Source organism: Oreochromis niloticus, linkage group LG6 (genome assembly GCF_001858045.2).
Source record: "Oreochromis niloticus isolate F11D_XX linkage group LG6, O_niloticus_UMD_NMBU, whole genome shotgun sequence".
Taxonomy (NCBI): Eukaryota; Metazoa; Chordata; class Actinopteri; order Cichliformes; family Cichlidae; genus Oreochromis; species Oreochromis niloticus.
In genome coordinates, this window is record NC_031971.2 from 9,680,243 (window position 1) to 9,692,173 (window position 11,931).

General features: G+C 39.8%; 1 protein-coding gene and 1 long non-coding RNA gene across 2 annotated transcripts; both read right to left on the reverse strand.

Moving 5' to 3' along the window:
• Window positions 1–1,467: 1,467 nt before the first annotated feature.
• On the reverse strand, window positions 1,468–5,971 carry LOC109202521 (uncharacterized). The gene is made up of 3 exons (XM_025907820.1): window positions 5,945–5,971; window positions 2,738–4,786; window positions 1,468–1,654 (listed from the first exon to the last, which is right to left on the reverse strand). Exons 2-3 carry the CDS (start codon window positions 3,289–3,291, stop codon window positions 1,468–1,470), a joined length of 741 nt encoding a protein of 246 aa, XP_025763605.1. The 5' UTR covers window positions 3,292–4,786; window positions 5,945–5,971.
• Window positions 5,972–10,753: 4,782 nt separating this feature from the next.
• Window positions 10,754–11,543, reverse strand: LOC109202696 (uncharacterized). The gene is made up of 2 exons (XR_002062641.2): window positions 11,079–11,543; window positions 10,754–10,861 (listed from the first exon to the last, which is right to left on the reverse strand). It is a non-coding gene; the product is annotated as an uncharacterized LOC109202696 (long non-coding RNA).
• Window positions 11,544–11,931: the final 388 nt, after the last annotated feature.

Sequence of the window (11,931 nt, forward strand, 5' to 3'; positions counted from 1 at the left end):
CCGGATAAAGGAGCAGGGTTGGAATTGTGACATTAAAAAAACAATAATTGCTAAAAGAAATTTAATTGTAGTTCTAAATAAACTCTAAATGGATTTAGGACGTTTTTTACTCACTATATGTCTCTTCCACGATGTTATTTCTCTCTCCAACAACATAGGTTACAATTATATTAGCGTGACCAATTATGCAAATTAGGTGATGACGTCATTTAGCGACTTCTAGCGACTTTTAGGACAGCCAATAGCGATTTTCCTTACTGAGGAGTTGGCAACACTGCTCACAGATACACAGAGGAGCACACAGGGGGTAACCAAAATAAGGGACATCTTAACAGAACCTAGGAACCACGGCATAATGAAAGAACAGTACAAAACACATGAAAACTAAGAATACTGGGCCAACGTGGCCCAGGACCATGACACATTTATGTTAGACTACTTTTAATTAACTGCTTTAGCCCACTTACAATGAAAATTAAAAAAAAAAAAAATCTTGTTCATGACCTGTGTAGTATGTTAACACTATTGGAAGTAAAAAATAACTTGAACTCCAATTTTGAAAACACAACTTTCTATTTTTTATTTTTTTTTATATAAAGCCCTGACTTGTATTATGAGTATGAGTTTGTGGTCTGGGAGAGAGTCCTGTAACTCTCTGTCTGCAAAATACAGTATATAATTACCAATGTTGGGCAATTAATTATATAGTTACTTCTTCAAAAAAGTAACTGAGTTACGCAAACAACAAGGTTTTTTTGCAGCTCTTTACCCAAAAATACAGCCATTTTATTTTAAATAAACATTTCAAACTATTTACAGAACAATCAGGTGTACTGCATCAAATTTGATGCCACACAAATTATTTGTGCCACTCCAAAAAATAATTTCTGTCCACAATGAGATAAAGGAGAACATCACAAGCCTGATACCTGCAGGCCTGATAACAGGAGATGTATCACTCCTGTAACACCTGTAACATTCAGCAGTAGGGTTGCAAAGGGGCGGAAAATTTCCGGTAAATTTCCCAAAAGTTTCCGGTAAATTTCCATGGTAAGTTAAGCTTGGGAATTTTGGAAATATTCCATATTGGAAACTTTCCATGGAAATAATGGGAATTATGGAAATTAATGGGAATTTAGGAGAACTAACTGGGAATATATTATTTCCAAGCATAAATATAAACAGAAATCATAAGAAAACCTCCATGCAAAATGTTTTCAACAGATATTTCAACGGATTTATTTGTAAGTACAGTAGAATAGAACACGTTTCAATAACTTGTTTCATGGATGAATAAAAACAGAAATGTTGATTTCAATATTACCATCCCCTAACCCCGCTCATTCGAAAATGCCCCCTGTCCAAAAATCTCCACAAAGTCCCATTCAAAAGGTTAAACTTATCCTTCAAAACGTCCCATTAAACATGCAAATCTTCCTTCAAGCAATCCTCTTTTCTCATTTTTGCTCAGTCAGTAGACTCTTCCTGGACCTCATCATCATCCAACAACATGTCCACTTCCTCAGCATCCAACTCTGAGTCTTCCTCTTCAGTGTCACTTTCCAGCCTTGTTGAGGATGGCTCTGTGTCAGGCTCAAAGAGCCGTAGGTTTGCCCGAATGCCGACCAGCTTTTCCACTCTCACATTTGTGAGTCTGTTGCGAACCTTTGTGTAGGTGTTCGCAAACAGTGGCCAGTTGCGCTCGGAGGCGGCTGATGATGGTGGGATTTGGAGGAGGATGGAGGCTACAGGTGCAAGGGCCTCAGATTCACATAGTCCCTTCCACCAGGTGGCTACAGATATGCAGTGTTGGGGAGTAACGGAATACATGTACCGCCGTTACGTATTCAGAATACAAAATATGAGTAACTGTATTCCGTTACAGTTACCGTTTAAAAAGGTGGTATTCAGAATACAGTTACTTTGTTGAAATAAATGGATTACATGGCGGTACTTCCCTGTTTCATATTGTCGCGGGTCAGGATTGTTTGGGTTTGTTTGACAGCTACGTTCTGTTGTTCCAGGCGGCAGCGTTACGGTTGCCATGGTTACAGGGTGACTCTCTCTCTGCATGTTTCCTGGGTGAGAGAGCGCCTTTGTGTTGTTGTTGTTGTGCTAAGCTAATAGGCAGACTGCTACAGGCATAGCGCTAAAGAATGTAGCATCATGGGCAGTGTAGTCCGTGCTGCAGGGAGAATGGACTACCATACCCGTTATGTGTCTGTGAGCGAGGGAGGGAGAGAAAGGAAAAGTCCGAGCTGTCACGGAGCAAAAACGGGAGCTGGAAGCATGTAAATATAATAATAACCACAGCAGCCAAGAAGAGTGCCTGACGAGCCCATTTGTAAGTAAGCTATTAAGACTCAACTGTACACTGTGTTCGTGTTTTCCTCCGGGAAAAATAAGTTCCGTTGGAGCAGCCTTTCAACGCCTCTCTCTGTCTCCCGCAAGCAAAGTTGACCCAGACAACAAAGTAAAGCTAGTTTTCGGCTACCAGCCCGACACGAACCCGACGTATTAGCCCGAGGTCCCTTTACTACGTTTCGGACCTTCAGTAACAGTAATAAATCACAGCAATAGTACATTCACGTAGTTGTAAACAGCATGATAATATATTAAGTATTCCAAAGTATTCAGAATACGTTACTGTCATTGAGTAACGTAACGGAATACGTTACAGAATACATTTTGGGGCATGTATTCAGTATTCTGTAGTGGAATACATTTTAAAAGTAACCTTCCCAACACTGCAGATATGTGCTGGCATGACTGCCATATTCCATCCCCTTTCCAAAGGCCTTGCTTTGTTCGATACTTTGCCAAACTGCCTAGAACTTTGCCTTTATCGAGACCCAGGTGGTCAGACATGGCTGTAATGACCGCATAGGCACTGTTGATCTCTTCCCCAGAAAGTATGCCCTTGTCATAATATTTGGGGTCCAGCATGTATGCTGCTGCATGCACTGGCTTCATGCAGAACTCCCTCCGCTGTTCCAATGACTTGACCACAGCCGTTTCCTCTGCTTTCAGTAGTAGGGAAGTGGGCAGAATTGTCTGGATTTCTTCTTTGAGTTCTGCAAAAAGGCACTGGACATCTGACAAGATGGCGCCATCGCCCTCTATCTTCGCTATTGCTGCTGCAATAGGTTTGAGGATTTTCTGACTGCTAGATACTCTTTCCCAGAGCACATCATCCAAGATGACCTTCTTGATGTCACTGTCGATGCCTACAGACTGGGATATGGCCATCTCTTGCAGAGACTCCTTTCCTTCCATAAGGCTGTCAAACATGATAACAACACCACTGTTACGTTCCCCTGAGGGGTCTAGGCGGTGAGGGGAAGTAACAAAAAGTGTCCAGGTCAGAAAAAGGAGACAAGAAGGCAAAATGGTTAAAGTAAATAGCTTTATTAAAGTTTGTATTAAAACTAACTAAAAGAGACGGACAAGCCGCTATCACCATTTAAAGAAACAAACAAAACTCAAGCGTTGGTCAATAAAGTACAAAGTAAGTCAAAAAGAGAGAGCAGCTCACCAGCTGCAAACACAGACACGCAGCTCACTAGCTGCAAACCGCAAACCACAAAACACAGCTCACTAGCTGCAACCCACAAAAGCACAGCTCACAAGCTGTAACCACACTAATGGCACTCTGGCCCAGAGCTCACCTTTCCCTGTGCTTAAATACTCTTAATTACTGACGAGAGTCAGCTGCACAAAAGAAAGAAGGTGGCACCTCAGGCAGATGGGAGATTGTAGGACACACCCACACAGGCACCTTCAGGATGAGGCCCTGCTAGGGCCGTAACAACCACCCCATCGCGTTATGCTGGGAAGCTTCAGTGTAGTACTCTTGTTCTTTTCCTTTTGCTTTGACAGAAATGTAGCGGAAGTTACTTGTTTGCCTTTAACATATTTCAGAACTTGCTTCGCTCTCTTATTCAGAGTGTCCATTGTTTTTAGTGCCATTATGTCTTTTAGGAGAAGATTTAGTGTATGGGCAGCACAGCCAATAGCAGTTATATGAGGGTAGGTCTCCTCCACATCTGCCCAGGCAACCTTCATGTTGGCTGCGTTGTCAGTGACCAGTGCAAAAACCTTATCTGGTCCAAGGTCATTGATGATCACTTTGAGCTCATCTGCAATATATTGGCCTGTGTGTCTGTTTTCCTTTGTGTCTACACTCTTGTAGAACACAGGCTGAGGAGTGGTGATTATGTAGTTAATAATTCCTTGTCCCCTGATATTGGACCATCCATCAGAGATGACTGAAATACAGTCAGCTTGGTCAATGGTCTGTTTCACCTTTGCTTGAACTCAACTGAAGTCTTCATCCAGTAGATGAGTAGACAATGCATGTCTGGTTGGGGGAATGTATGCTGGTCGGAGAACATTCAAAAATCTCTTCCAGTACACATTGGATGTCAGCATCAGGGGTGAGCCAGTTGCATAGATTGCACGAGCAAAACACTCATCTGCATTTTTCTGGCTAGTGTCATCCATAAAATCAAAGAATCCTCTGATGCCAGAGGGACCAGGAGCTGATGAGTGGGTATCTGACTCTGATACAGCTGAAACAGATTCATTTTCCCCTTGAGTGGAACTCCTGGCTGCTGCATGTGTTGGGCCTTGAGGAATTTTTTTGCACTTTGCAATGTGCTGTTGCATTTTTGTGGCATTCTTCACGTACGTCTTATCACAATACTTACACATATATACAGATTTCCCTTGTACATTAGCTGGTGTAAAATGTCTCCACACATCAGATAGCGCACGTGGCATTTTTCTGTAAAATAAAACAAGAGCTTGTAAAAATGCTAATTCAATGCAAGAGATCGTAATAATACAATTGCAATATGATAATAAACAGATATAAATTGTAAGGCTAGCTAATGTAGAATTACAGGGATTATTTCACATAACCATCATCTTTATTATTGCATTAATTATCATTTCATCCAAGCATTTATTGAAGTTGCTGGCATTATGTTACAATTTGTATTACAGGGGTTATCATAATCAAATATTAACATGTTTATTACAGGTGCAGTTACAACCACTTTAAATCGTTGAGTTAAATCTATAATCTTAAAAGCTTATATGCTGAGTATATTGTTACAGTAAAATAGTAGCTGAGCAAAGGCCTGGATGTATTCAGCTTCTTGTTGCATTTGAGTTTGCCTAGCAACAGGTGACAGAAGGAGGACAAGTCTATGGGGACCTCAAAGGCCTGAGATCATTACCATATTTGGAAGAGGATGCCAGAAAGGGGAACTTCTGTGTCTGCATTTATCTCTTAGAATAGATCATTGTCTGTACAAGGGGCAAATAATGTTCTTAAGATGTGCTTGTAAACGCAAGAGGGGGCGTTATAATACCCTGATGGTATAAAAGCAAGCTGAAGTGTATTTTTGGACGGGGATTTACAACTGATGTTTTGCAGTTTACATCTCCCCACACTGCGTGTATTCATTAAAATCAATTGTTTGACCGACCTCTTCTGGACCATCATTGTTTTACTCTCGTCCTCAATTTCGGACTTGTAACACTAAATAACTGGAATGTAGTGATAGGATTTCCCGCTCTTTTTAGTGAGCCGAACCAAAGAGCTGGCTCTTTCGGCTCCGAACCGGCTCTTCAGGTTGTTTTGTTGCTTAAATTAATTTATTATTAACATTAATATAAAATTATGCACAAAATTAATTACTAATGTCAAAAAGTGGTTTATTTATATATGTTTATATATAAATATATGCGGTGGCCCCTAGAGACAAAACACGTACAAACTCCAAAACACATTTCTAGCATGAACTGAACTTCCAAAACAGAGCTACCTAGATCACTTAAATTACACAATTGAAAGCATGTGTGTATGGTTTGTGTATTTATACACAACATATTTATATATATTCAAATAATTTAAAAAAAATAAATGTTTTTTTACCTGTTACTACCACACACCAAATCCGGTCATTGGTACTTGCTGGCTTGTGTAGCCACTATGTAATAAAAGCTCAACACTGCGCCCTAGCATCCTGGAGCACTTCTGTTGTCTTTTGTACGTGTTTTGAGTTTTTATGTGCTTCTGAGTTTTTACGTGTTTTGGAGTTTGTACGTGCGTCAGAGTTTGTACGTGCTATGGAGTATTTACGTGTTTTGGAGTTTGTACGTGCTTCATAGTTTGTACATGCTATGGAGTTTTTACGTGTTTTGGAGTTTGTATGTGCTTCGGAGTTTGTACATGCTTCAGAGTTTGTACGTGCTTCGGAGTTTTTATGTGTTTTGGAGTTTTTACGTGTTTCGGAGTTTGTACGTGCTTCGGAGTTTTTACGTGTTTTGGAGTTTGTACGTGCTTCAGAGTTTGTACGTGCTTCGGAGTTTTTATGTGTTTTGGAGTTTTTACGTGTTTCGGAGTTTGTACGTGCTTCGGAGTTTTTACGTGTTTTGGAGTTTGTACGTGCTTCAGAGTTCGTACGTGTTTTGAAGTTTGTATGTGCTTCAGAGTTTGTACGTGCTTCGGAGTTTTTACGTGTTTCGGAGTTTGTACGTGCTTCAGAGTTTGTACGTGCTATGGAGTTTTTACGTGTTTTGGAGTTTGTACGTGTTTTGAAGTTTGTATGTGCTTCAGAGTTTGTACATGCTTCAGAGTTTGTACGTGCTATGGAGTTTTTACGTGTTTTGGAGTTTGTACGTGCTTCGGAGTTTGTACATGCTTCAGAGTTTGTACGTGCTTTGGAGTTTTTACGTGCTTTGGAGTTTTTACGTGTTTTGGAGTTTGTACGTGCTTCGGAGTTTGTACATGCTTCAGAGTTTGTACGTGCTTTGGAGTTTTTACGTGCTTTGGAGTTTTTACGTGTTTCGGAGTTTGTACGTGCTTCAGAGTTCGTATGTGTTTTGAAGTTTGTACGTGCTTTGTCTGTAGGGCCACCGTAAATATACTTTTATTTATTCCACATAAAATGTAATAAATAAATCATGTAATACAAAAACCAACTATTCACATTTCAACTTATAGCTATTTAAATTTTCAGCTTTTTACTTTGTGCAACAACACAAAACACTGCAAACCACAACACAATTAAATATAAATTAAAATATGAAAACAAAAAGAAGATGCATATTCTCTTTTATATGGACCTACATGAATAAACTTTCTGAATCCTTTATCATGTGCAACTGAAAATAGTTGTGGATGATTACTATACTTTTCTAATGTGAAGTTGTTGCCCCTGGCTCTCTTTCTCTGTCTCTCCCTCCTGTTCTGTTCCTGTGCTGCTGAGTGTAACTAGGTTAGATTTTTTTCCTGTTTGCAACGCAGATTTTCTGTGCGCAGAGACTGTACCAGCAGTGCGCAATTGCGCACGCGCGCAGCTTAGAGGGAACATTGCCCTTTATCTTGTTGCAGCCAAAACCTTTGTGCCAAACACGTAGGGTAGGCCGACCAAAAAGAAACGGGCAACTCTGCAGTGGAAAGTATGGGTACAGCTGCCAGCAGCGTTAAACCCAAAAAATAATTTTTGTTGTTGTTTTTTTTCCCCAATGTTCAAATTGTTATTATTAGTGATGTGTCAGTCGCAAACGAAATGGTTCTTAGAGCCGGATCTTTGACGTGGATGACGCGAGCCGTGGGTTTTTTTTCTTTCTCTCACCCTCTCTCTCTCGCACTTTCTTTCCGCTTCACTCAGCATAGGAGCCTTGTGCTTTGCGCTGGGAAGAGTGGGGAGGGGCGGTAGTTACACTCGCAGTAGCACAGGAACAGAGCGGGAGGGAGAGACAAAGAAAGAGAGCGAGGGACAACAACGTCACATTAGAAAGGTGTAGTAATCATCCACAACTATTTTCAGTTGCGGATGATAAAGGATTCAGAAAGTTCATTCATGCAGGCCCATATGACAGAGAATGTGCATGTTCTTTTTGTTTTCATATTTTAATTTATATTTAATTGTTTTGTGGTTTGCAGTGTTTTATGTTGTTCCACTTTAAATTTGTTTAAAAGGAAAAAGCTGAAAATTTAAATAGTTAAAAGTTGAAATGTGAATAGTTGGTTTTTGTATTATATTGTGGCGTGTTGGGGGAGCAGCTAGTTCTCTCCCATCATGCCTTGGGACATGTGCTGCTGTTTAGATGTTCTTTTTTTATTGTTTATGGTTACCTTACTTTTAACTGTTATCTTGAATGTTGTGTTTACGCTGTAGTGCAGAGTCACTGACAGTTGTTGTTTTGTAGAGAGAGTGCTGTACAATTAGTGACTTCTGTTGTGCTGTTGTTGACCCTTGAGGCACATTGTAGCACCAGCAAGTGTTTTAATAAAAAGCTCTCCCTACCAGCTTGGTGTTGAACAACAAGCTCAATCTCTCTGTGAGCTTCTTTGTTAAGATTTCTCTGCATGCCACAATTTGATTTATTACATTTTATGTGGAATGAATAAATGAAAGTATATTTACGGCGGCCCCTAGAGACAAAGCACGTACAAACTCCAAAACACGCACAAAAGTCAACAGAAGCGCTCCAGGATGCGAGGCGCAGTGTTGAGCTTTTGTTACCTAGTGGCTACACAAGCCAGGTAGTGTGGTTGTAACAGGTAAATGAACTTTTTTTTTTAATTATTTGAATAAATATGAGGGTTTGTGTATAAATACACAAGCAATACACATATGCTTTCAATTGTGTAATTTAAGTGATCTAGGTAGCTCTGTTTTGGAAGTTCAGTTAACACTAGAAATGTGTTTTGGAGTTTGTATGTGATTTTTGGAGTTTGTACGTGCTTTGTCTCTAGGGGCCACCGCATATAATTATATATAAACATATATAAATAAAACCACTTTTTTTTTTACATTAGTAATTCCTTTTGTGCATAATTTTATATTATTGTTAATAATAAATTAATTAAAGCAACAAAACAACGTGAAGAGCCGGTTCGGAGCCGAAAGAGCCGGCTCTTTTTAGTGAGCTGAGTTATTATTTATTTTATCTTAATGTTATTGTTTTTGTTATTGTTAATCAGTTCATTTTTCAAATGTTCAAATTGTTAATATTTTTTTCTATTGATGTTGTTGCTGTTGTTATTGTTAATAAATTAAAATTTAAAGTGAAATTAAAAGACAAAGTGAATGTGACTTACTTAAACCAGTTACTATAGTTCTGTCATGATCTGTGTCCAAGCAGGTAGGAAAGGAGCCAAAATGCACACTCAAACACGTAGACGAAACTTTAACTCAAAAATGCAGCTTTATTGCTGGACATTGGAAAAAGCTAAACTTGAACATATAAAATAAACTTGGCAGGCAGAACACACAGATGGGTGTAAGGGAGATCGAGACAACAAGCACTGGAAGACAGACACATCAAAACAGCAAAATGCCAAAAAGTGCTAAATTTTCCTTTAACTTGATGTGTAAAACAGATCAAGAAAATACACAAACGGTCAGCTGGAAGATTAGGAAAGATTTGGCCAACGGTCTCAAAATCGTTTTTTTTAACATGCTTTTTGTTAAACATTTGCATTTTAGTTATTGGAGTTATTTCTTAAGCACTGGTCAAAGTGTTTGTGTGTTTATTGATTTCTTTTAAGTAATTGTGTATTTTGTGGTTTCATATTTTTACAAATATTTTTTATTTATTTTGTATTCTTTTATTTTGTTTAAAGGTTTATATTAGGTTAATTTTCTTTCTTTTTTAAAAAATTTATGTGTGCTGTTTGCATTTTGTTCATTCCTAACTTGGGAGTCTACACAACAGCCAAAATACTGTCTTTAGTTATTAACATTTAAAATGATGAAGGCACTTGAAAAGTCACACAAAATTAGCTGCCTTCCCAGAAAAACACCAAAACAGAAGTACTTAAGGTTTGCATAAAACGCTGTTTACTTTTTGTCTCCCAGGCTTCTAGACTTCTGATTGGCCAACATCTCTACACGGTTAGGCATGTTCTTGACAGCGTTTGATTGTGTTTTTGGCCTTTACATGTGGACAAAGATATTTTTTCAAAACTGCACGTGCAGACGGGATTTTATTTTTAAAAACAGAAAATCTCTGATTTCAAAAACACCCGTGTACGTGTGGGCCTGAGTCACTCCAATGATAAAAAATGCTAAACTTTAATAAAAGCATGTAAAAACAACACACAGCGCAGGGTGTAATCATTAGCTGAATTTGTACAAAAGGAGACCGCTGGTCAAATCATTCCTGATATTCCAGTCAAAGGGTTTAAATTGGTATTAAATAACAATTCAAATAACAAAGCCAAAACCTATAGAAAGTAAATTCATAGATTCATTTTTCACAATAACTGTTAGGGCTGTGCGATATGATGAACTGTATCGGATGACAAAATTAAAACATCTATGTTTTGGTATTATACACTATCATGTGTTTCGTGGTGTCGCAAAATGCACTGTTTACGGCAATATTTTTTTTCTCTTCTACCACCTATGTCAGAATCACGTGAAAGAGTATTGAGAGAGTTTACGGATGAGAAGCAAAAAAGAGCCGGCAGGCGCTCAAAATGAACCTTAGCCTCAAACGTTAGAACAGGCTTTATAGGCTGTTTATTTTATATCTCATAGTTTTAAATGATGCGATAAAAACATGTATAAAACGTCACAAACTGCAATATTTTACAAATGGTTAGGTCCTGCTGATGCAATGGAGACATCTTCCAGTGACAGTCTTCATCCGTGTGTGTGTGAGGAGGCTCCTAAACCCACCGACACAGAAGTGCATGTTCACAACTCCCTCTGTGGAGGTGGGGTCAGGGCCCTCCTCACCCAGGTGAGGAGGGGTGGTGCTGTGGCCAGTCAGGTATGAAGTGCTGAGAGTGGATCTTTGGTCCTCTGTGCAGCTCTGTCCACGCTCAGCTTCCCTGCAAAGCAATAACACAAGAAAGGTGTCATTTTAACACAAAACAGCATTTTCACAGTATGTTGTTAAAAAGCAATTTTAAACTCAACGTATACACATGAAAAATATAAATAAAGCTAAACCTACAGTGCTGCTGACATAGGACGATGATTTATACCAACTATTGGAAGAGTTTAGTCTTCAAGACAGTTTGTTGTCAATGTGAGGTGATAACTTACATAGTTGGAACACAGCACCACTCTCCAGTTTTTCACTTGGTCATCCATCCTTCTCATCGGGTTGGTCGGGGTAAGGCTGTCTTCTGGGTGGGGTGTTAGCTCCATCTAATAACAATAATAACAACTACAAAACTACCTTTCAGTTACAATGTAATATTAATATCACATATCAACAAAAAAAACAATACAATACAATAATACAAGAGTTACAAAGTTTAAAAACATGTTCTAACATAAACTAATCAGAGTCACTGTCATCAAGAGAAAAGTCAAAAGGCCTCTCCCAGAAACGTCTGACTCCAAAAGAACCTGAGGATGTTGAAGGGGCATCGAACGTGTCACTTACCTTGCACCTCTTTGCACTTACCTCTTCGGGGCAGAGGTCTTCTCGGCTTCTCTTTCCTGAGGAAGGAGCAGCAGAGGGAGCAGATGAGGAAGCAGCTGAGGAAGGAGCAGCAGAGGAAGCAGCTGAGGAAAGAGCAGCAGAGGAAGCAGCTGAGGAAGGAGCAGCAGAGGAAGCAGCTGAGGGAGGAGCAGCAGAGGAAGCAGCTGAGGGAGGAGCAGCTGGCGGATCACCCACTGGGGCGACAACTCGAGGGAAAAGTGGGGCGTTGGCCTGGCCGAAAGGCGGCATGGCGATGGGGGCAGCACCTGGAGCAATAGGGGGTTGCCAATCGTGCCAAAACGGCTCTGGAGGGTGCTCCCGGATGAGAGGGGAATCATCTCTCTCATCCATGGTGTCGTACCCCGAGTCATCGCTAAGCCAATCCCCCCACTCTACTAACTCGTTCCAGTCAAATGAATCGTCAGACTGTTCACTCACCTCTTCATCATCTACAGGTAGGTAGGGGGG